Below are 25,677 nucleotides of genomic sequence, written 5' to 3'. Positions count from 1 at the left end.
GATCTGTATTTGCCTGCCTTTCAAATTATGCTCCAGGTCCCCGCCGGAGGACTCTTTGCTTTGCCTGTCTCTGTCATCAGTGGGTGAGCAGCTGGTGCATGGAAGCCAGGCAGACCCGTTTTACAAGTGTGTGCCTACCTGTCAGCTCACGTGTTGGACGTACACTCAAGCGATCTCCCTGGGGATACAGCTGAGAAGACCTTGAGGAGTAAAGAATTGAAGCTGGGCAGGTCTGGAGCAGGAAAATCAGTGAGGAGGAACTTAGTCGTAAGAATTACAACCACACAAGGTAACCATCAGCGTTATCAGGAGTGGCCTCAGACAAACTGGGAACTGGCAGCAGGCGAACTTCAGGAAAAGACTACTGCAGGGCAAGAGAAGTGGTGTAATTCAGGTAAGTGAGAGAAAACACTGCTGGAAGATAAGCTAATGGATATTTATTTTTTTAAAAAAGACTTTTATTTACATAAACGTGACCTGAACTAGCATATAGCTGTACCGTGAAGTCTATACGTCTGTGTGTGTATGTATGTGTATATATCTGTGCATGCACTTACTGCTTGTATTGAAGTTACTTATAGTAATAAATTTCTGTGATCATAACGGTATTGGGGTTTGAGAAAAAATTAAAAGATATATGTCCTCTACACGCAGGCTGATTTAAGCAAAATAACTTATAGGCACATTTTAATCAGGAAGAAAATAATGAAGGAAATAATTTTTATATAAAATTAGTCTCAGTTCACTGAAACAATGCATGTGTGTATGTGTATAAATATGTTCAGTGTTTGGTTAAGTAATACATGCCTAGGGCTGGATTCAGAACTAATTAGCATTTGACCTCCATCACTGTTGATTGTAAGGAAACTAACTAATCCACAGTGGTGCAGATATCTAGATTTTTCTGTTTACCTGTTTGCGTGTATCTATGTGTGTGTGTGCGTGAGCTATTGATTAAATTATAAACAAAATGTATGTTGAATGCACCAAGAAACATCCAAAAGTCTGGAAATTGTGAAGCCAACATTGTGTACACAGCTTCAGCTCAGTTTCCTTGTGGCTGTGCATTTATGAAAGCAGATTCACTTTCTATTTCTTAAGCTATTATGCAGCAACGCGATATCATGCAGTATTTTTATCACACTGTTTTTTACAAGAGTTACATGTATGCATGGTCCTTTGAAAAACTCCTTCATTATTCTTATGTCCTGTCACAGCTTTTGCTGTCACAGTTTTTCAGAGTATCTGTATCGAATTTGTGCTAGGGTTTGATACAGGCTTAGTACTGGCAGTTACCACCAAAATCAGAAGTCAATCAGTAAGAAAGAGACAGAATGGCTGGCATTTTCAAAAGTGGTGTGTGATTCTGGCTACACAAAAGGAAGTCATAGGTAAGAGTGGGCTGTTGAGAGTTTGGCCTCTAGACTTTTCGTATTCCAAACAGCCTGCTCACTAAGGGCTTCAGGTTAATGTATTCCTCACTTTTTAAAAATGATTTTAACTTTTATTTTGCAGATCATCTGTAAGGAATTACTTTTTGTGGCCTTAATTCAGGGGGAGTGTGATCAAGATATATGTCAATTTTTCAGAAACTATAGTAGGCTGTGTCTGCATCAGAAAAAAAATTTTGTCTAAATCACCATTCAGTTTCTGTACCGTTTCACAGTTTGTACTCAGACTTCCTCTCGCTGCACAAATAAATTACTTTTTGTGAGATGACCTGAGTTTAAGCAAAACTTAGTACTATGAGAATTTGCATATCTGCACTGATATGGTGCCAGTTTGGACTAACCTTGTTAGCATAAAAGCACAGCAGTGCAGAGTCCTCCTGACTCATATTTCTCAATGCGACTGCTGACTTTGCCTGTTTTTTCTGCTCACTTGAAAAGGAGCCAAGTTTGCCATAAGTAATTCATCTGCTCAAATAGCAGCATGGACCTCATTATTTGCTGTTTTCTCTATGGTCGAGCTTTTCAGAAGTGGTCAGCCTAATTTTCTTTCACTCTTTCAATATGCTTCAGTAGCAGCTAGCCTAGGTTTGATGTTCAGGTACTGCTTCTAATTTTGGATCAAGAGAAAATATTGAGTCACTGTACCTGATTTTTTGAAACACTTTGTTTTCTTACAGGGTGTTACAGCTACCAGCTGTTGCAAAAGTGAATTAGAGTACCAAATGTTTATAGCCAAGACATTATTACAGCCAGTACAGCAAGCCGCAGGATATTATCAGTAATCCTTGTTCAGGACAGAAGTGAGGTGACTCTGATATGTTATAACCTGGGTTGAATGATCAGAATTTCCCATTCTACACAGCTGGAAATACTGCTTGGTAATCCACAGGTGCCTTACGGTGAGAGATGAGATGACTTGATGGGCCAGGGAAACCTTGCAAAGATGTCATGATCTGCCAGGCCGCTGGAAATAGTCACTAAGGTCTTCTGAAGGCAGGAGAGACAGGATATGTAGTCTAACTAATACATAGCTTTTTGCAGAAATATGTTCTTATGGCATCAAGTTCTTAGGCTTGAGACCTGTGGGATTTGTTTTTTATTTGTTTTGGACACTGCTTTTAGTAAAATGGTGGACATTACAGGGGAAGAAATCTCTGTTTTGCTGTTTGCTTTTCCATGGTGCTTTTTTTCTTCCTCTTCTCTTGCATGCAGTGTCCACAACTGCTCAGCTGTTCTGAGCCCACACATCATGGTTTCACTGCCATTTTGGTTCCTGGAATTTCCTGATTGCTCCCCTCCCTTTCAGCTGCACGGCCAGAGCAGTGCGCTTGTGCATAACAGTTGACTAAGCCTTGACTCGTGGCCATGTTGAAAGGTCATAGAAAAGAGGAGGAAAATAATAAAAGTACAGAAATGATGACTGGAAAAGCTTGAGAGTGTAGTTCTGCCACTGTAAGAAACTAAATAGAAGCCGTCATGGTTAAAGGATTTATTTTGTCTTTTATCAGTCAGGCAGTATGCTGGACTGAAGTGAGTAATTACTCAGTTGTTCTTTACATGCCTGTAGTCATATTACAGTTGGTCCTCACAATTAATGCATGAAAAACACCTGTAAGAATATTTTTATAATAAAGTAGTGCACAGTTAATGCAGGCCAGGAAGTCTGGAGAAATAACTGCATTAACTTCCACATCAGCCCATAGCACAGTGCAAAAGGTCTAATGGAAGATCCAAATGAACCTTAGCCTTTATTTTTATCATATTTAATTAATTTAATCAGCTGTTTCTTAGACAGAATAGCTAATCGATACTCTGGGATTCACACATCTGCATTGATGATGGGAACTGATGTTAGTTCCCAAGTCAGACATATTCACTGGCAAAACTGTGTGTTTACCATGAATACATACAACATCTTATTTTCCTGAGCATGGCAGGAGCAAGCAGCAGGAAGGTTCTGTGCGTGCAGTTCTCAAGCCGACTGTTCCCATATATTCCATGGACACATAAGACTTTGTATTTCTCCTTCTTTTCAGTCTTCACCACAATGTCTGTCACTCAGGCTTCTTGACTTCTCTGTCCTGGCACTTCAAATAGCGTAAGTTGAACCTGATGAGAAATTAAGTCCATAAAATGCGGGAGAGGATTGCTTATTTTAGGGCAGATCACCTTCCCAATCCAGTTTACCACATCATTACCATGTGAATGCTTGTGCTAGTACTAAGGGGACAGTGTATGTGTGGGAACGAATGACAGAGGACTGGAAAAATCATAGTAGGGCTTATGCTGGCACACAGTGCCTGTGGGTCTGTGCTGAAACCGGGAATGGTTTCACAATACAGCTTTAGACAAATCAGCCATTCACCACCCTGGGTAGTGGGAGATCCATTTTCCCTGTTCCTTCTTCTGGATGCGTGCTCCTGCCACTTCCTCCAGCCTGCGTTGGCACTTGTTGAATTGCTTGGTGAACTAATACCACTCACTAAAATGGCAGGAAATTACCATGGCAAAAGAAAAGTTAATTTTTCCTGCTGGCTTAGTGGTTTGAATCAGTTTATCAAGTGATCAATTGCACAACTCGGAGCAAAACAAGGAGTGGGAAGAGAGCAGAGAGAAGAGATACTCCCTTCTTTTGGCATTGGTGAGCACTTAATTCAGCTCAGCTGCATTCACAAAACCATATTCACATTCAGTATTGGGGCTTCCTGAACTGCTTTAAGCAGCCCCCATAACTGCCATGTTTTAGCTACTTACTCCTGTCCCATGTTGCCCTTTGTGCTTTGTCTAAATTGCCAGTGCAGCAAATCAGCTTGGCAAACAAACATGGCTGAAAACAAACCACCACATTTTCCCCCAGTGTTCATCCTGTTGGCAAACGTGCACCGTGTCGTTGTAGGGCAGATATAGGGGCTAATTAACTGTCTCCAGGCTGTGAAACTGCTGTGCTGTGTGCAGTTCACCAAATAGTCTCCTAGTAGCAGTTTGCAAATGCTGTTGACTGTAGGTTAACTTCTGCTACGGTTTTGCCTCGTATCTCATTGTCCAAGGGCAGCCGCTTCTGCTGTTTCTAGATACCAGGGTCTTTTTAGTATGTTTAGCTTGGACATGGGGCTTTGGATTCGGGTATTAGTCAAAGAAAGGCTTGACTGTCATCGTTGTTGCAGTCTGCTTGGAACTGTGTAGTATCTGAACGTTGTTAATAACACATTGAGCATGGCCCTCTAGGCCACTGTATCTGCGTTTATTCATACTCATTTCCCTCTGCCACAGCAAAATCTCCCACATCTCTCCAAATCTGCTTCGTGGAAACCCTATTCCCTCCTTCTGAGCTGTAGTAAGGGGAACAAGTACCTTTTCAAAACTCATTTACAAAGACCTGCACCGCCCCTTGTTATTCCCATTCAGTCCCTTGTGTTGAGAAGCTTTGTTCTAGAAAAGCTCATTTGCTTTCTGCTCACTATTATCAAAGGAAAGGTGTCTTTCAGGAAGGCTTTGGAATCTGAAACTGAGCAAGAACCACCCTTATCCTGAGCCTTGGTGTTCTGAAGGAAGAGTGGCCTAGTACTGTGCTCATTACCTTTCCTGTTTGATTTTTGTATTGCACTGCCAACTAGTGTTCTTAAATAAGGTGTTAAGTCACATTGATGTGCTGCACAATAGAGGACCTGATGAAAAAAATGCATGTCCAAGAGAAAAAGGAAAGTTCCAGGTTTTGTGTAGCAACGAAACTAATGAGTTTCAACTGAAGGAGGAGGAAATCAGAATAATCTGAAAGATTAGATGGGCCCAGGCAAGGAGAGCAGGCTGTTGAAGCAGATGTGTTTTTGAAAGTAAACAATGAAGAGAAATGAAGATTCAAGAATTCCAGTGAGTGGATTTCAACGTATATAAGAGAGTAATAAAAAAACAGTGGAATAACTAAGATGACATTTACTTGTGATTGCACAAATTGTTCAATGCAAATTCTAAATTGAAGTAATACAGGATACGTTGTACTGTGCTCATGATCTAGGCAGCACTGGTCTTGGTACAGCATAACACACAGACAAGGGAAATCAGAATTCCAGTGAGGTTTTGAATCGCTGAAGGTATTTTTGTCCCCCTTATCCTAGCTTGATACTGGAAAACTGTCTTCATATAATAAAATAAGTATTTGAGCACTGCCAATGTGCTTTCTGCTGTGTGATGAGTACGCATCTGTACATTGAAAATGTTAGTTCCACGTAACCTCCATGTGTCTCCTACTGACACACTGCAAAAAATATTTGTTAAATGTATGATGTGAGATCTATGGATTCCTGAGTTACCACTCTTGTTGTGAGGATGGAAATGTAGGAACTGCAATAATGTTACTGTTAGAATAGTAAGCTACAGAAAGAGCTAAGTATGAGAATTCTTTTGACTTCAGCCTGGAAAGTAGCACTGAAAGGCACTTCAGAATTATCTTACCAAGTGCAACTTCTTTTCCTGCTTCATGAGTTTTGCAAGAAAATAGACGCATAGAGGGTAAATGGACTTGTCTAATCACACTTTTCCCATGGTAACACCTGTGCGGCTCCATAAGCAATAGCAACAAATGGGAGTGCCAGTGCAAATAAAGTGCCAATGGCTGCCAATGTTTTTATTTCGGGATCCCATAGTTCTGCCCTGAGTATGGTTAGAAAACTTGGGTGCCACCCACTGGCACCACTGATGGGAGGCGCATAAGGGAGTAGGTAGGAATCTTTTTTACAGACAGGGGACCAGCGTAGACATGGTTGCTGCATCAAGGCTTTTTTCCATGGATCTTTGTGACTGTATGAGCGTGTTTCTGAGTAAGCACAAGTTGGTATGTGTGTGCTTATATAAGCCTGTGCATGCACATCATTTAAATGTAAGTGTGCATTTCTAGTGAGAATCTGTACAAAGCAAAGTCATTAGCTAGTGTTAAGGTGGAGCTTGGACTGTTTATGACTCGAATTATACAACATGATTGCTGGCTAATAGTCCTAAAGTCTACTCTCCTGTGATGTCGTCATGTCTGTTCGTATGTGTCTTTTGTATCCGTGTGTATCTGCGAGCGAAAGAAGCTAGGACTGTTCCTCTTATGGTGATATCTGTGTATTTGTGTGTAAGTGTGTGTATGTGTTATAGCCAAGGTAGGTTGACTTAGTGTGCTTGCTTTCAGAGTGTACCTGAAAAGCTTGATGTTATTGCTGTATTATTGCTTCTTTGACTGGATTAATGTAGCACACCCTGAAACCAGATGAACTTGCTAGTGTATTAGCAATCAAAGGAAATAAAAAATGAAACAGACTTTTTGTGATATCTTAAAGTGCAGATATATTCCATTTTCTTCTTTCTATTGCCTCTGTTGTGGAACTGATAAAGCATAATTTCACTCATTAATTTGAAGCATGAGAACAAACTCTGTTTAGTGTTTCATCCATCACCAACTTCCATAAAACCATATTAATATCAGTAAGAATGCCATATATTATTATTAACATTTGCCATTGAGGTTAATTACCTTGAACTTATAGCTGAAAATAAAGTAAGTACTTACAGGATAAAAGTCCCAATGCCTATAAAATGTTCTAGATGATACTGTTTGTGAAGCTGTTAAGTCTTAAAGTTTTGTCAATGTTTATAAGAAACAGTGGCTAAATGTACATGCCTTGCCTTTCTGTCAGTCATCACTAATCACCACATTGATTTCTGCAATTCAGAAATAGTAGTTCCAGATGTTGTGCTTCACATTAGTTATAGATCTGGCAGCGTTAAGGAGTCTGTACCAGAACGCCCTAATGACAAGACTTTTTTTCTCCTTGTCTTTGTGGAGCAATAGTACAAGTTGTGGCAGGGGCTGTAGTCAAGAATGACAGACATTTTGTATACATGCTGCTGATCTGTTCATTTGTTATGGACCAGAAGATAAAAGGCTGAGCCTTTCTGCACCTGAGAAGTGCATTAGCTAGAAGTGTATTGGCTGTATTAGTTATTCTTTAAATATAATTAAGTTCATGACCGTGAATTTTTGTGCATATACCAGCCTTTAGGCCTAGGGGTACCCAATTGCTTTTGAAGCACTGTAGAACAAGTTTAATCTTAAATTCTCTCTGGTCATGCAGCCTGCCATTCATAGGATTTGATAGTGGATGTCCTGTATCATTCTCTAAGCCTTGAAGTCCCAGTGCTGCTTCTTCACACAACCACTGATCATAAGGGGTAGGAAGCTCCATATTCAGCTCACTCGTTGCTTCATAAGTCATCCTTCCTCCTGATGAATTTCATTAATGATGTTCTTCATCTCTGTGCAGAAGACAGAGGTCAGAGACCCACTTGCCTGTAGTTAAACATGGCGGAGGATGTAAAAAGATTCACACGCATGCTACTGGAATGCAACAGCAATGACAAGCTATGTGGTAAGATTCACAGATTCCTTTAAGTAATAAGCTTTCACATGCTGAGCAGGAAGGCCAGCTTTGCTAAAAAGTGGGCCAAGCCCTTTCCCCTTCTCCACCTGCATCCCAGCCCACACAGAAGGATTTGACTGAGTGCTCCCTGAATTGTGTCTCAGGGTAGAAACTTTTAAAGGGATGCAGCCTTTGTGGTGGGATTCATCTCACACAATTTTAGCCATATTAGAGTATTTCTACTTTGAATGAGACATAATACAGTCATTAAAGATTTCCGGCTGCTTCCCTAAGGACCAGTCTTGTGAGATTTTGATTTCATGACTTTCTGTCATCTTTGGGAACTGAAATGTAGTATTGACCTGTGCAAAGATGGCACCACCTCCAAATCTGGGGATCTAAGAGAGTCAGTTATCTGCAACATCCCTGTTAATTGCAAAGTCTTCTGGTCAAATCCAAGCCAGCTGACCACACCCTGTTTTCTTTAAAATGTTCCCTATAATTTTAATGGTAGGAACTGAACCTGTAGTTGCACATGTATTTGCAATGGCATGGTAATATCCAGCCCTTCCCATCTCCCTTCTGTCCCTCTGCCAGGGCCAGCTGTTTCACTGGTGGATGATACTTACACACTGTTACAATTCCTAGTCTCTGCATCTAAATAAGTGACCTTAGGTGCAGGACTCCTGGTGGTTTCTTGCAGTTTAGTTACTGAGTACCTTTGAAAAATAGGGTGGCAGCACTAACAGTGATCAGTTGCTATTCTAAGGAGCAGAAGATAGATGCACAAGCTTCTAGGTCTGAAAGTTACTGCAATGGGTTATTACTGCTTTCTTATACAGAACCGATGTGCATCAGGCAGTGCTGCTTATTCCTTGGCTTCCCATTTTCTTTTTCTGCTGATAGTTGTGCGTGAATATCAGACTGAAGTGATTGTTGTCCCAGTTCTCCTTGTGGGTTTTTTTGTCATCGTGCTAACTGTGATCCTTTGGCTCCACTGTCGAGGCTTGCGAGCAAAGCAGGAGCAATCATCATCACCATCTGGACACCAAGGTAAAAAAATGTTTTGCAACCAGAGGAAAGAGCATTGGTTTCAGTGGCCAGAAGTCAATCCCATTTCCCCATTGCTTGCGCTGTTAGGCAATAGCATTTATGAAGAGCCTGAATGGTATTCAGCAATCCAGTGAACATTAGAAAAACTAGGAACCCTGATTTACCCTACTTGCAGTAGTAGTAGTGGAATCTGCAGTATAGATGGATCTGAGAAAACCTAGAGCAACATACCATATAGGCTGATTAACATACTGTGGTAACATCACTTGAGAGCTGCAAAGTGTGTTTATGTAACAGCCTTCTAGATGCTACTGGATGGAGAGTTTCACTGGGGTAATTATGAATGACAGTCATTTTGATGTAGATCACACCTACTTAATCCATTTTGTATACTGTCATTTAAGAAATTTAATTTCAAGCTCCTGTCTCCCACTTCCTATGGGGACAACAGGAAATAGAACAGGGACTGGTGAGGGGGTAGGGAAAGATTTGTTGGTACCACAAATACATGTGGCTGTGTGGAAATGAAAATCCAGTTCTGAACTTATTTTTGTTTTGTAGAGGAAAAAACCTCTTAAGTCTGTATTAAGGGAAATAATTGAGAACAAAGATAAGGCCTTTGTGAGAACACCCTGTGCATGTCACTTTCATAACAACTGGTAGCTGGTAATAAAAGAAAATGGTTGTTGCTTAAGCACAGGCGAATCAAGTAAAAATCTGTCTTAGGTAGAACGTTTACTTAGTTAAATATAGTAGAGATCTCCAGGCTTGTTCTGCTTTTTCATTGAATAGAGTGGGAGGGAAATTCCTTCACCTCTTCAAGGGCCAAGATAAGTAAGATACAATAACATTTCCTTACTTTGTCCTGATTTCAAAAAACAGTATGGAGCAAAAATTAAAGAGGATAGAAGGACAGGCATAGCCACGTGCTACAAGAGTTCATCTGTCTGTTTTTATGCCTTGTGTGTATTTGTTTTTGTCAGCAAATGAAAAGAATCAGCAGGAATCCAACTCAACAGAGAACCGCTATATCCAGCTGAGTGAGACATCTGTGGAGAGCCTGCTAAATTCTGCATCCTTGGCTCTGAAAGAACTGGAGATACCACGAGAGAAACTCTCACGAGGCACCTTGCAGCTGATAAAACATGGCCACTACGGGAGCATCTACAGAGCACAACTGGAAACTGGGAACCCTGGGAAGACTAAGATTGTAGTACTGAAAGCCTTACAGGGTAAGGCATATGGCCAGGATCCTGTTTGGTACAGATCTCTGTATCAAAGACATGATGCTGGGCAGAACTTTGCAGTCTTTACTGGGCAAGAACAAGCTGTATTCAGTATGACGTTAGCTAGTCACAGTGGTGTTTTGGTAGGAGTGTCTTGTTAGGACTAAAGAAGATTACTGTTCATGTTGATTTTAAGCTACTCACCCTGTTCTTTGCTGCCTCCATTTGGGTGTCTTTTTTGGTTTGTTTTTTTTTTTTTTGTCTTGTTTTGTTGGTTTTGGTTTTTTATTTTTTTGGTTTAGTTTGGTTTTTTTGTTCTTTCAGACCTGGCTAGTCCCCAGGAAGTAAAGGATTTCCTGGGAAGGATTAAATTCCATCAAAATCTTGGCCAACATGAGAACCTGGTTGGATTGGTTGGATGCTGTGTAGACCAACTCCCACTTTATATGATCATGGAAGATGTGTCTCTTGGTGACCTGTTGACATTTCTATGGACGTGTCGGAAGGTGAGTCAAAAGAAGTGATGATAGAATATCTTCTTAAATTCCTTCGGTACATATCTATGCATAAGTCATAGTCCATAAGTCATAGATGATTCTTTTCATCTCTCCATGCATCCCTCTATATCAGTCTAAACTATTTCTATCCCCCAAAGAAGTTCTACACAAGTCTAAACTGGAATAGAATTAGTGGATATCTCAATTTATATGATATAGTTTGGAGAAGCTGACATACATACTTTTGTAAAGCTCAGTCCTACTTTGCAGACCATTGCAGTACCTTGAAGGGTATAGCAGGCACAGGAATAAGAGTGAGAGTTGATACAGCTACCTGAATTTTTAAAAAGTTTTAAATAATGTCTCACTCCAAATGTTTTTAAGAAAGCAGAGCAATTACAACACCAGGGAGAAGGCCATTTAATGATAACTAATTGATTAAAAGACAGGAAACAGCATAAGAGTTAAAGGTTGGTACTTCCACTGGAGGGAGGTCACCCATCTAGGACCTGGTGCTGTTCGTTGCATGTATCAATAACGTAGAAAACGAGATAACAGTGAGGTGATGATGGTTGCTGATGATTCCAGCCAGTAAAGGCAAGGGCTGACCCTGAGGAATTGCAGAATGATCTTCCAAGACTGAGAGACTGGCCAATAAAAAGAACAGATTAAATTCAGCATAGTTAAAACCGAAATGATGCATACATAGAAAAGCAATCTTAACTTCACATATGTAATGATGGCCTCATATCTGCCCATTGCTGATAAGGAGTAAAATCATGGGTCTGATTGTATGAAAATATACAGTCCGATGAAAATGTTAACTCAAGCCAAAAAAGAAACCATATATTAGGCATTATTAAGAAAGGCACAGAAACAGAACTCTGCCATGTCGCTATATAAATCCATCATTCTCCTATATCTGGAACACTAAATACAGAGAGATTGCTTGGTGTCTTGTTCAGCAGAAGGTCAAGGTGGTAGCAAATAAAGCTATCAAGTGCCATGTTCAAAACAAACAAGTGGAGGTGGTTCTTCACAAAGTGGGGAGTTGACTAACGGAATGCCTTGACACTGACTGCTGTGGATACTGAAACTTTACATGGGTTCAAGACAAGACTGAATACATTCATGGAACATAACCTTTCAAAGGTTACTAAACATGTTGAAACCATAACCATCTCAGGAAGTCCTTAAATTGACAGTAATTGGGGACTGGAAAACTACACAGGAAAAGCATTGTGTGCTTACCTTATTCTCTTACTCTCGTCTGGGCATCCAACTAGGGTCACTGTTACAGGCAGGGCAGTAAGAGAGACGGACTGTTAGTCTCATACCGGATAACCATTCATATGTTATAAATGTGCTTTTCTACTCATCATTCTAATTTATAATGTATTTTTCATTCATCTGTATGGACTGTCATTATGCACTGTCATTCTGCCTATTTCTGTCTAGCCTATTAACCTCTTCTCCACCCTTCAATTTGCCCACCAGTTGTCTCTAGTGTAGTTGTCTTACCTAGCACACCATCCATTCATCAACATCACCCATCCATGTACCCTTATATTTCAGTCAATTTATGACCAATTGTGAAATTATCTGGGGGAGCATAAGATTAAATAGTACTCATTTTATTAGATTAGAAGGAAATATTCCCCAGTACCCTACAGCTATGGCATTTGTTTGAATCAAGGTCTACTCTTTTGTCTCTAGGATGTAATGACAATGGATGATATCCCCTATGACCTCACTGAGAGACAAGTATATGAAGTTGGACAGCAGGTTGCAACAGCTCTGGTAAGTCTGCTCACATTCACTGCATTTTTTCCTTCTTGCTTGATTGCAACACAAGTTTGCATGGTGGCCTAAGTCTTCTTGGCCTGAGCACTGAGGATGTGCTATGATAAAACTGAGCCAAATATGCTTGCATTGTTTTGGTGAGCATGTATCTCTATTCCAGAGCACGGAAGACAGGCATAAACTAAGTGAAAATTTGTGTCAATTAAAATTCCTTTACAAATTATCATGGTCTCTTTCTTCTCCAACTTTCCAGTCTTACCTTGAACAGAAGAAGTTGTTCCATGGTGACATTGCTGCCAGGAATGTCCTCCTTCATCACAACTTCACTGCTAAGCTCTGTGGTTTGGGTCTGGCCTATGAAACTCACACATATGGTGCCAACTCAGTCACACAGATTGTGCCAGTCAAGTGGCAGGCACCAGAGCGGCTCCTGAAGAAACCCCCCAGCATCAAGGCAGACATGTATGATTTAATTTTTGGACTAGAAGTTCATCTGTCTGTCAGGCCTATCATCTCTTTCACTCCTTTATGTATCATTTCATGTCCTGAAGTTCACAGTAAGGCATATCTAGTCTCAGCATAATGCTCCACTTCATAGCTCATACCTTCTCTTCTCATTTCTGCAGGTCATGCCTAGTTGTTTGTATGTATTTAAGCTAGCTAGCTACCTAGAATGGAAACTTAACATTGCTTTGTTTTCTTTTCTTGCAGATGGTCTTTTGGAATTCTACTGTATGAAATGATTACTTTAGGTAAGAAGCTTTAATGATAGTAAAAAAAAATGTAAGGAAGCAGCAAATTAACAAGACCCAAAATTCAAATTTTAGAATGTAAAGTTGGGCCATTTAAATAAGCATCCTGTTTTTCCAGCTTTCAAAGTCTTGCCAATTCCTTTTAGACTTTCTGTCAGTGTGAATTATGGTAGGAAAAAAATGGATTTTGGTAGGAAAGGCAGGCATTCTTACACAGAAGCTGCTATCTGCAACCATTACCTTATAGTTTTTCTACTGTTATTCCTTTTGCCCTTCCAGGTGCTCCACCATATCCTGAGGTGCCACCTTCTGACATCTTATCATACCTGCAGAGACAGAACATTATGAAGCAGCCCTCAAGCTGCCAGCAAGCCATGTAAGCCACTTGTTTTATGGACAATTGAACTTGAGATCTGCAGAGCTAAATGGAAGTGAGCCATACAAAACTAGATCTGACAGAAGATCTCTAAGTCTAGACTATAAAAAACAGTAACCTGTTAGCTGAGGAGACTTGTTCTCACATGTCTGACACATCTCCTTACTGGATTCTGCTGCATAAAACCTTGATTGCCAAAACTTTTCTTTCCTGCTTTTGAAAATTGCTCCTTTCTTCTTTCTTTACTGCCCTTGCATTTTGTTGCTCCACAGCTTCCCTGCAAGGTGCAGGACTATTCTGGAGTAATGTTTCTCTTATAAGTTGCAGGATTCTCCCTGAAATGAACAAAGCATCCATAGGGAAGATTTAAGGCATTATATTTCCTCTTGTGAAGACATAATTTCTTTTAATATTCAGAGGCTTTTACTTCCATAATGCTGTTTCAAAAGGGAATGCCAAACAATCTTTTTCCCTTTTCCCATACCCACAGTTGACATCCTGGCAAACAACTGCACACCTTTGTCCCCACACATTATTATGTGGTTACAAATTTCAAAGGGTCATTGAAAGAACTCTATATGAAGCAGAAAAAGAGGAGGTCTCTAGACATTTTAAATATGAGATGACTTGACTGTAGTAAAACTTTGTGTTGGTGCTTCTCATTCCCAGTACTTCCCTACTTCTCCATCTTACAGGTACGGCATCATGAAGTCCTGCTGGCAGTGGAATGCGACTAGCCGGCCTTCTCCAGCAGACCTGATCCAGTCCCTACAAACAGCTATAAAGACCAGCAATGACCATGCAGTACTGCAGGTGCCTGAGCTAGTGGTGCCTGAACTCTATGCTAACATTGCTGGTGTTGATGTGCACAGTCTAGTGAGTGAATACACTATACTCTGAAGGACTCTTACATGTGTTGGTAAAGGAGAAGTCTCTGAGTTCGCCCTTCCTATACACTTTGCAAGCTCAGAATGAGATGTGTGCGTTGGGAGGGATCCCTTTGCTTTTCAAACACGTTATATATCAGATCTCTCCTCCATGCCAGAAACAACAAACTATTATCATTATGATTATTAAATCAACCTATTGATATCACTCTGCCAGTGGTCATTTAGGAAGCTGTAGAAAATGTAATGAGAAACTTGAGTTAAAGGAGTGTATTGGGTTTGCATGGCAAGGTTTTGGTAGCAAGGGGGCTACAGGGGTGGCTTCTGTGAGAAGATGCCAGAAGCTTCACCTGTGTCTGATAGAGGCAGTTCCAGCCGGCTCCAAGACGGACTTGCCACTGGCCAAAGCTGAGCCCATCAGCAATGCTGGTGGCATCTCTGTGATAACATATTTAAGAAAGGGTAAAAAATACTGTGCAACAGCGGCTGGGAGAGATGAGTGAGAATATGTGAGAGAAACAGCCCTGCAGACACCAAGGTCAGTGAAGAAGGAGGGACAGGATGTTAACAGTGGAGCAGATATCCACCTGCAGCCTGTGGAGGACCCCACGCCGGAGCAGGTGGATGTACCCCGAAGGAAGTTGTGACCCCATGAAGAGCTAGCCCGCGCTGGAGCAGGGTCCTGGCAGGACCTGTGGATCCGTGGAGAGAGGAGCGCATGCTGGAACAGGTTTGCTGGCAGGACTTGTGACCCCACAGGGGACCCACGCTGGAGCAGTCTGTTGCTGAAGGACTGCACCCCATGGAAAGGACCCACACTGGAGCAGTTCATGAAGAACTGCAGCCCATGGGAAGGACCCACTTTGGAGAAGTTCGTGGAGGACTGTTTCCTGTGAGAGGGACCCCACACTGCAGCAGGGGAAGAGTGTGAAGAGGAAGGAGCAGCAGAGACAATGTGTGATGAACTGACCACAACCCCCATTCCCCATCCCCTTGCGCCGCAGTCAGGGAGGAGGTAGAGAAAATCAGGAGTGAAGTTGAGCTGGGGAAGAAGACAGGGTTGAGGGGAAGGTGTTTTAAGATTTGTTTTTATTTTTCATTATCCTGCTCTGATTTTGATTGGCAATAAATTAAATTAATTTCCCCAAGTCAAGTCTGTTTTGCCCATGACAGTAACTGCTGAGTGATCTCCCTGTCCTTATCTCAACCCACGAGCCTTTCGTTGTATTTTCTCTCCCCTGTGCAGTTGAGGACCAGAGTGATAAAGTGGCTTTGGTGGGCACCTGGTGTTCAGCCAGGGTCAACCCACCACAAGGAGGTTTCTGGAAATCTCTCCCCATCTTTTCTGTCCCAGGAAACTGCATCAGTTGGGTGTTCAAAAGAGGAGATGTCCTGGGGAATATGCTATGGGGCACAGCCCTCTAGGAAAAAGTGTACAGAGTGTGTAATACAAATGGATAGTTTCCTGTCCATTCACTAAGGACCTGTTCAAGACAGTTGTGTTCTTGCCTTTTAAGTGTTCAGTAAATGTCTAGGATTTCTCCAGCGCTTTATACTCTAGCTTCCCATGGGAGAATGGGTACTGTATTTAAAAAAAGAAAACAAAACCCTGCATTTCTGTGGATGCAGAAGTTGTTACATTAATGTAATACATCTTCCTGTAGAGTGTACCTTCCCTGTAGCAGCCGTGAAGTCAAATGAGTACTTTAAGACAAAAGGCATATTATCCCATGCTCATCTCAGGAAAAAGTCCTTACAGACCTGAATTTCTCAGGGATGGTCCTTAACCAATCATTCCTTTGAGCAGAGCAGGTCATTTGTTCATATGCTTCCCTTTTGAGTTGCTAATTGCAGGGTTAATTATTTTGGTTTTTTTGGGGACATCTGTCCATGCTTATAATAGCTACTGTGAAAACAGTATGGAAATGTTAAGAGTACATCAAATAAGAAATGTTGATGTACAGTAAAAACAACATATGATGTGAATAAGCATGCGTAGTGACATTGTCATGTGATTATGGTGAGAGTGTACTGTAGACTGTATTTATCTCTGTGGTGACACCTTTGCTATATTACTTGTGCAGTGAGGATCTGGATATGGGACATTACCTTCTTAGCTACCCTATGACAAGTATGACCATAGCATTTTGTGAATACTGTGATGATAACAGAGCTACTTCAAGGTCTCACATATAAACAACACAGATAACTATGGTAATCACACAGAGGATATGAATTTGTGCCCAGTGAGCTGCTGAATGTGAACTCAAGATTCAGTGTACAATAATAGTGTGAGAAATTTTATGGATGTAGTTTTCTTGAAAGCCATTTATATACCATGCATTGATCAGTGGATACATTTTAATGTGAGTTCCAGACTTGTTTCCACTAAAGATTTCAATGACTAGGATTGTTGCACTGGTGATTTACGTGAGTGCACATGATTTGACTATTCAGGTTATGAGTAGGGTCTGCCTGTGCCAGTGCTATTGCAGAAAAGTTAGCAGTGCCTATGCTAAGACTTGCCCTAGGACAGCGGAGGGGTTGAAGTCCCAGTGGAAATGCACTTGTATGTCTTCAGTGTCTGCCTGGAACCGGGGCACGTCTCTTCAATCAAAAATGTTATCTTTTTGCGTGATCAGTATTTATATTTTATAATATAAGGTGCACAAAGCTTATCCTAAAATATGTCGTCATTGATTTAATGAACATGCAAACCTTTTAAAAATTCAGGGGCACTTGAAGTCATGAACATTTTCCCTTCATTTCAAAAGAAGCAGAATCAGTCTGTGAAACAAATTTGCTCATCTGAATTCTACTGTTTGTGGTTTCTAAGTTGACAGTGCCTTAAATTTTTTTTTCTCTAATTATTTTGGTACTTGGAGCAATAAAGGTTCTTGTAAAAAAAAGAATGAATACACATTAAAGGAATAGTTTTACTGTTCTGTGTGAAGAGTGGATTCAATGTTCACTCAGTATCCCTCCAATTAGCATGACCCTTGTATGTGTTTGAAGTCGAAGGGCATAGCGACCAACAAAAGGCCAATTGCAGTTATATTCCTTAGGTTTCAGGCTTTCATGTAGTTGAATCCCTAATAATTTCAGAACAAGTTGCAGGCCTGCGGCATCCTAAAAGGCCAAAATTAGATGTGTTAGCCATGTAGGATACAAGGCTGAAAATTGGTGTTGTGAAAAAAAGCTAAATGATGGCTCTACTAAAGGGGAATATTTACCCTGAAGGAAGTCTTCAACCATCATTTTAGGTATTGAACATATACAGCGGTAAAAGGAGCTTAGATTCTGTTTTCCATCAAAATTCTGTTTTCCATCAAAATTTGTCTTCTTCCAAAGACAATGTTAAGAAGTTTTCTCTTTTAAATGCAAAATAACATGAATGAAACAGTTGTTTTTCTTATATCACTTAGGCTTTGTAAGAAACTATGTTTCCATCCAGAAATAAAAGTAATGTTAGTTCATACAGCACATATATCACCTCTATATACTGAAACATTGCAAACGCCATTAAAGAGTACCCAGTTAGCTTTCTAACTTTTCTTACGGTGTTGGCTGATCACCACAGTGATGTCCATAACCACTGTTGGTGTAAACCTGGCTTGAAGAATTGAAACATCTTCTTTTCAAAATGCTAAAATAATAACATCCTCTTCTCTCTCCCTCACTTAAAAACAGGTTCAAAGCTACCTGGTAAATTTAGGTCAAATTCACAGTTACCAGTCAGCCAATATTATTTTTTTTTTGTGAATAAACTATTCATTAAAAAAAACATTTGCTTGATTCAAATCTCCCACCCAAGAATGGGATATTCTCAAGGGTCTTGCCAGTGAAAGGTGGGTGTGTTTCAGATGGGTAACACAATCTCACAACTGTGAACAGCATCCATAGTGCTGCTGCAGACCTGATGAATAATGCACAGTGGTTCAAAGGGAGCTTTGTTAAACGGAGAGATAAATGTGACAAATGCATCACTGTTCTCAAAGCTCCCTATCTTGTTACATCACAGAAAGCAATGTTCTGGTTTACACAAATCCTCATATTTTGTTTCTGTTGTCAAAGCTCTGATCAAGGGAATCCGTGGGAATTCAGGATGCTGAGCACCTCACAGCCTCTAACAAAAGATCTGCTTTAATTTCCCCTGAAAGGAAATCTGTGCGACGACCCTGCTTACGAATTTGCCCACAGAAAGACATTTTCCTGCTATATGATAATGTCTAAATTTAATTTCCTGCCAACAAAGTGGCTTGATTCTCAATGTGAGCATTCTTATTCTGGTTTGACTTCTTTTTCCCCAGCTTAGTTTATATAAGTTTGGAAGTGACCAAATCTAAATCAGATTAAATTTTATAGTGGCATAAAAGAAATTATACATGTGGAGTTACCCTAGTTTAACTACACTTCATGCTAATTAAAGTAGTCTATATAGAAATATTTTCCACATGGCAGTCTGTTCATGCACAGGTCTAAATTTTTAGTATCAGCGTAGACTCATGCATGAATTCCCCCTCAGTGAATCCACTGAGGGCTTGGTGCAAATTTTTCACAGTTGTTTTGTGCAGAAATGTGGATTTTCAATGACAGACTGTGTTTTATTTGTTTAACTGGAATATCTTGTGAAAAATGTTGACTTTTGATTATTATGTTGAAGTTTTCTTGACAATGGCAGGGCCATCTGCATAATTCAGTCAGTCTCCACTGGCTTAGTGTGAAGAAGAGGAGTGAGAAACAACAGAGCGAACATCAAGGTCAGGGCAAGGAGGAGGAAGGAGGGAGTTCCGTGGCTATAGCTTTTGTCTTCCCAAGCAACCACTACATGTGCTGAGCCCATCTTTCCTGGTATTGACTGGACATCTGCTGCTGGTGGGAAGTAGTGAAAGAACTTTTTGCTTTGCTTGCGCACGCAGCTTTTGCTTTCTTAATCGAACTGTCATTATCTCAGTCCCCAAGTCCTCTCACCGCACTTCTATTTTCTCCCTGTCACATCAGAGAGAGGAGTGAGTGAGTGGCTGGATGGGTGTTTGGCCATTGGCCAGGGTCAATGCACCACAATCACATATGTCTTGAATTTATCCCAACACAAAAGAAACAAAAGGCAAGTGTGGCACCACTTTTTAAGGGTCTTAAAACTACAGACCAGAAGCTTGACTGTCGCATTACACATGCTGGTAGAAACAATTACTAACAGAACAGACAAGGTGTTAAGTACAACGGATTGAGGAAGGAGACGGATTTGCTTCTGAGCAAGGAACTCACTCTCAGCAAATAAACTGAGTTCTCTGAAGCAGTAAATGAGCAGGAGTATATGAGGCAACTAATACACACAATTCTGATAGTCTTGCTGATAAGGGAAGTTTTAAGTGGATGCCACCTCCAGCAGCTCTCGGGCTCAGGGATTCCTCCTGTCTGGCCACTGGAGCCCAGAGCAGTGCGTCTGAGGTTCTGGCTGATGGACACATCCACTGCTTTCCCGTTTGCAGGTTTAACCAGTAGCAAAGCTGAGCACCTGGCACGGTCCTGCTCCAGCCACCAGTGCTGAGCCCCTCACTCCCCCTGCCCCCCCCAGCAGCTGCACTCTGGACACACACACACCGGTCCTGACCCGGAGGCTGGGATGAGCCCCTCACCTGCCCCAGTGCCTGGCACCACTGCCTGGGGTCCTGCACCCCCCTCTGCCCCCAGTGAGAGGTGGTCAGAAGCAGGCCTGGGTCAGACAGGTCCTTACACACCATCAGCAGCTGCTCACACATGATCTGTCCCTTGTTTTACCCCATCCATTCTGTTCACTCCCCTTCCCCTTAACTTTCCTCAAGAAGTTTTGCACAGTCCCACAGGCCCCCCTCGAATATCCCAAATCCTCCTGTTCCTCTTGTTTCCCCCTTCTTAGCAGTTACAAAGCCCGGGCTGGCCCTCTCCAAAGCTGTGCCTGGAGTTTCTTGATGGCCCATCAATTAGTGGCTGAAGACTTTTGGTCTTTGCCGTTGCCTCTGTTATTTTACGTGCACCAGGTTTGTGTCTCTGTGACTTATTATCCTCTTTTGCATTTAAAGAGTCCTTGATTGGATGACACTAATGAAGTGGATGCTCTCACCTTCCACATAGCCATACAGAAGTGTTGTAGTGTCAGCATGAGCAGAAGTGGTTTGATCAGTTTCCTGTGATTAGTGCTTCAAAATTCACTACATGGAGGAGATGCATGGGGCTTGGGTAGATAAAAAGAGAATATTTTGATGTGGAAAGGCCAGAGCAGAGCTGTTGTCACTGGAGAAATCTTTCATTACTTTTCTCCTGAATCACTATAAAAAGAATGAAAACAATTAAATATTTGTACCTCTGTCAGGTCATGATCAGCTGTTCCTTTCTTTATTGTACCAATAGCATGTATGTGACCTTGTATGTACGCAGTTGAGCTGCAGGTCTCAGCTCTTCACCGCAATCCGGCTTCAAGATGAGGTGAAGAGATAGGAGCAGTACTATACACTGTGGAAATCTACACTGTAAAAAATATATGCTGCTCTGTTTAGACGAGGTTATTTGCTGTTAATTGTATTTCTGTATTTTCATGTGAAGTCTTGAGTCTGAGATAACCAAAAACCAGAGCAGCAAAAAAACCCCACAAACAAACCAGAAACAGAGCTGTTTGTTCGGCTTAAGTTCTTGACCTATGGACATATTGCAAAACAGGCCTATCTGCTGAAACACGCAAAGAAATGGCTTTATGACCTATATATGGCATCATGGAAGAGAAGCACTCAGATCTTACTCATTTGCTTTCTTATTAATCACTCCTTCCTATGAGCAATACATCAGGCAACAAAGCTTTTTGTGAAGCTAATGCTTCCTGTCTGGTTGAAGCTAATGTCTGCAGAAAAAGCATTTCCTGTGAGCTGCTGTTATCTTTTCAAAGTGTGGATTTGCTGTGGTTTATTGTTTGTGACAAGAAAGAGGAGCCAGATGCAAGCTGAATTGTCTGTAACCTAAGTTTTTTTTTTAGATGTGTACTTCCTGCATAGGTATATGCCAGCTCTAAGCTGGAGGATAGCATTTAGTTTGATTAGTTATGTTTTAGTAAGTTTAATTACTTAATTTCTTACACTTAATTATAAAAAGGAAGCCTTTTATTGAATTTAATCCTGCATTCTATATTTAAATTTTTTTATACAGCCATGTTTCAAATGAAGAACATCCTGCCCTAGAATATGCAGTCAGCTGCAGCAGCACAATGAAGAACTCAGGGGCATGGGGGCAGAATTTAGATCCAGCTTGCTGGGGAGTGTGGTAAGTCTGATGTTTGTGTCAAAAATCTACCCACAAGAAGCCACAGATTTGTAAAACAATGCTAAAGTTCTTCGTCCAGTCAGTGTTCATCCTTTATGTGATTTCTGCTGTGTGCACAACTGATTTTGATCTTGTGAGTTAAAGTGCATGGTATAATTACTAGGAAGAACTGTACCAGCTTGTTTTGCCCCCAGAGAGATGTTTTACATTACAGTTGCTCGCGCTCTGTCTGGCTGAGTTTGAAATATTGAAAGCCACAGACTTAAATTTTTCTATGAAAATGGGTCAGCAGCATTCTGTGGCTCACTCCTGCAGAACTGTCCCTGAAGCTGGCATAGATCCACCATCACCTTGAACCACACAAGGCACAAAGTGGAGGGAGGGAGGAGGAGGAGATCTTTGGGAAGCAGGGGCTGGGAAAAATCTCTTTTAGACCTTATCAACAGCACAAGACAGAGCAACCTAAAGTCTGTCTTAACTTACTAAGTCCAAGAAGTCCCTTCCAGTAGACAAAGATTTATTGTATTGGAAGGCTGGGTGCCTCTCCAAAGCTGCTGTAGAGGAATCAGGTGTCTGTTACACTCATGCTTTGTCATCTTCTCTTTCATACTGAAATTTCACTACTTGTCACAAAATCACAGAATAGTTGAGATTGGAAGGCAGCCCTGGTGATCATCAACACCCTGCTCAAAGTAGGGTCAACTAGAGCAAGTTGCTAAGGACATTGTCCAGTGGCTTTTGAATATCTTCAAAAATGGAGGCTCTATTAACTTTCCGTGAAACCCATTCTGGATTTTGACCACACTCACTGTAAATAAAAAAAAAAAAAAAAAAAAAAGAAAAAGCTTTGATTGATAAGATCCCCCTGAGCCTTGTCTTTTCCAGGCTGAACAGTCCCAGCTCTCACAGTCTCTCCGTATATGAAAGATGCTTCAGTCCCTTAATCACCTTAGTGGGCCTTTGCTACTTGATCCAGTAAGTCCATACCCTTGCTGTACAGGGGAGCCCAGAACTGGACACAATACTTGATACACGGCCTGACCAGTGGTGAGTAGAGGGGAAGGATCACTTCCATTGACCTACTGGCAGCATTCGGCCTAACGCATCCTAGGAGGCTATTGGCCTTCTTTCCCATGAGGGCACACTGCTGGCTCATGTTCAACTTGGTGTCTGCCAGGAATCCCCAGGTCCTTTTCTGCAAAGCTGCTTTCCACACAGTTGGCCCCCTCTGTGTACTGGTTCCTCACCATGTGCATTTACCCTTATTGAACTTCATGAGGGTCCTCTCTGTCCATTTCTCCAGCCTGTCTAGGTCTTTCTGAACGTTGGAACAACCACCTGGTGTACCAGTCACTCCTTTCAGTTTTGTATCATCTGAGAACTTACTGAGGGTGCACTCTGCCCCATTGTCAAGGTCATTAATGAAGATGTTACACAAGATGTTACACACTACTGCATCCAGTATTGACCCCATGAGCATGCTTCTCATCAGTGACCTGCGGCTGGACTTCACGCCACTGGTCACAACCCTTTGGACCCAGCCCTATAGCCAGTTTTCAATCCATCTCACTGTCTATTTATCCAGCTTCATACTTCATCAGCTTGTCTGTGAGGATGTTGCAGGAGACAGTGTCAAAAGCCTTAGCTGAAGTCAAAATAAATAATATCTATAGCTCTCCCCTCATCCATGGAGCAAGTCCCCTCATCGTAGCAGGCTATCAGGCAGGTCAGGCATGTTTTCCCCTTTGTAAACCCATGCTGACTACTCCCCAATCACCTTCTTGTCCTGCCTGTGTCTGGAAATGGTTTCTAGGATTAGTTGCTCCTTCAGCTTCCCAGGGGCTGATGTCAGGCTGACTGGCCTGTAGTCGTCTGCATCCTCCTCGAAGATAGGAGTCACATTTGGTGTCTTCCAGTCTTTGGGGACCTCTCCTGATCACCATGACCTTTCAAAGGTTATTGAGAGTGACCTCACGATGACATCAGCCAGCTTCCACAGCACTTGTGGTGTGTTTCATCACGGCCCATGGACTTGTGTACACACATTTCATTTAAATGGTCCCTAAAGTGATCCTCCTCCACCACGGATAAATCTACCTTGCACTGAACTTTCTCATAGTTTTCATAGACCTGAGATTGCTGAAGGCAAGTCACATCAGCAAAGACTGAGATGAAGAAGGCACCGAGTCACGGAGTGTATCACCCTTTTCTATGTCTTTGTGACCAGCTCCACTGCATATTCAACAGCGGGCCCACATTTTTCCCTAGTTTTTGTCTTGCTGATGTACCTGTAGAAACCTTTCTTATTGCCCTTCACATCCCTCATCAGATTCAAATCCAGGTGGGCTTTGGCTTTCCTAACCCCATCCCTGCAAGCTAGGAGATTCCTCCTTGGTCACTGGACCCTGCTTCAACCTCTTGTAAACTTCCTTTTTATGTTTGAGTTTAGTCAGGAACTCCTTGCTCATCCATGAAGGCCCACTGCCACTTTTGCTTTATATGCTACTCATTGGGATGGACCATTCTTGAGTTCAGAGGAGCTGAAAACCAATGATTCTGAACCCCTCTTCTCTCCAGGACTGTCTGCCATGGGATTCATGAAAGCAGATTGCTGAGCAGGCCAAAGTCTGCTCTCCTCAAGTCCAGGATTGAGTCTGCTTTTCATTTTTTTCCCTTCTTTTCAGGATTCTGAACTCCACCATCTCATGGTTACTGCAGCCAAGCCTAACCCCAATCTTTACATCCTCAACCAATTCTTGTCCATGACCTTAAAAATATATGGAGCAAGAAGAAAAAGAAGGGAAAGGAAATGAAGAAAAAGGATGGAAAATCTTTTTAACTTTCGAAATTAAACATATATGTTCCTGGTAACCTATAAAGTGAAAAATAATTATGTATATGTTCATAGAATTATGTTTCCAGATTTTGATTAATTCTCAGAATTAACAAAATGAGTGATTTTTGAAGTCCTCTTCTGTTCTGAATGTACTATAATTTCTCTTTTCCATCTGAAGCCAAGTCCCAACTGATCTGTAAAGCAAGCATGAGTGACTTTTTTCTACACAGACCAGAGTTGGGTGGAAAGACTGATATTGTAGGACAGATCAGAAAAATTGTTCTTGTAGGAAAAGGACTGGCAGTAAAAACCTGTGATTTTAGTAACGGATTCTACAGATTCAACTTGTTCAATGTATTCTGTTGCTCAGTGAATACGACATTATAATTAGCTCAGAGTTTGGTGTGACCATGGCAGGAACAGGTTTTTTCACTATAACTCTGGAACGGTAGAGCTTTGTGCTGGGGTAAAAGAATGTAAGTTTCCTGTGTGGGTCGCCACAATACTTTTTTCTCATCTCTCAGTTGCCCTGTTTCAGTCTGATGGTAATGATCACTGTCATCCTGCAGAGTCGCATATGGAGACTGGGACAGATGCACCACCTGTTCTGCTATTACATTTCAGCTTCCTCCTGTGGAATTAAGGTAAACCCTCACAATTTTCTTGTCCAATTGCTCAAAGGACTTTTGCCTTTAAATCAGTATGTCATTGATACAGATCAAATGTATCATCTGTATTGCTTTTATTGACGGTGCTTGCAGTGAAAGAGAGAAATGTGTTCTGCAAATTATCCCACTAGAATTGCCCATGTCTATCCATTTGCTACATAAGGAAATCTAATTCCTCACCTTTGTCACTTTGGTCAAGCCTAAGTTGCTTTCTTATATTAGTTGATGTGGAGAATGCTAGCTAGCTTCCCTGTGAAAGCAAGATCTCCTGTCTAACATTGACCCACCTAGCATCTGTCACAGCGGCAGTTTAATCACAAAGGATAGAGCTCTTCATGAGCTATTGTCATTGCTTAAATGATTTTCTATTCCAGAAAGCTGATTTAGGACATCACTCCTTCTATGTATTACTCTTCTGCTAATAATATGATTTGTTGTTAGAA

The 25,677-nt window shown here is 41.4% G+C and overlaps 1 protein-coding gene across 1 annotated transcript; it reads left to right on the top strand.

Annotated features, from left to right (window-relative positions):
- Window positions 1–150: 150 nt before the first annotated feature.
- Window positions 151–17,353, top strand: STYK1 (serine/threonine/tyrosine kinase 1). Its single transcript, XM_068401352.1, has 10 exons — window positions 151–394; window positions 7,751–7,855; window positions 8,753–8,899; window positions 9,883–10,131; window positions 10,450–10,631; window positions 12,339–12,422; window positions 12,679–12,887; window positions 13,137–13,177; window positions 13,457–13,553; window positions 14,249–17,353. The coding sequence occupies exons 2-10, from the start codon at window positions 7,789–7,791 to the stop codon at window positions 14,451–14,453; spliced, it is 1,281 nt and encodes a 426-aa protein (XP_068257453.1). The 5' UTR covers window positions 151–394; window positions 7,751–7,788; the 3' UTR covers window positions 14,454–17,353.
- The last annotated feature ends 8,324 nt before the right edge of the window (window positions 17,354–25,677 follow it).

Source organism: Nyctibius grandis, chromosome 5, assembly GCF_013368605.1.
Source record: "Nyctibius grandis isolate bNycGra1 chromosome 5, bNycGra1.pri, whole genome shotgun sequence".
NCBI classification, from domain to species: Eukaryota; Metazoa; Chordata; class Aves; order Nyctibiiformes; family Nyctibiidae; genus Nyctibius; species Nyctibius grandis.
This window is presented reverse-complemented; position numbering and strand designations above follow the sequence as displayed.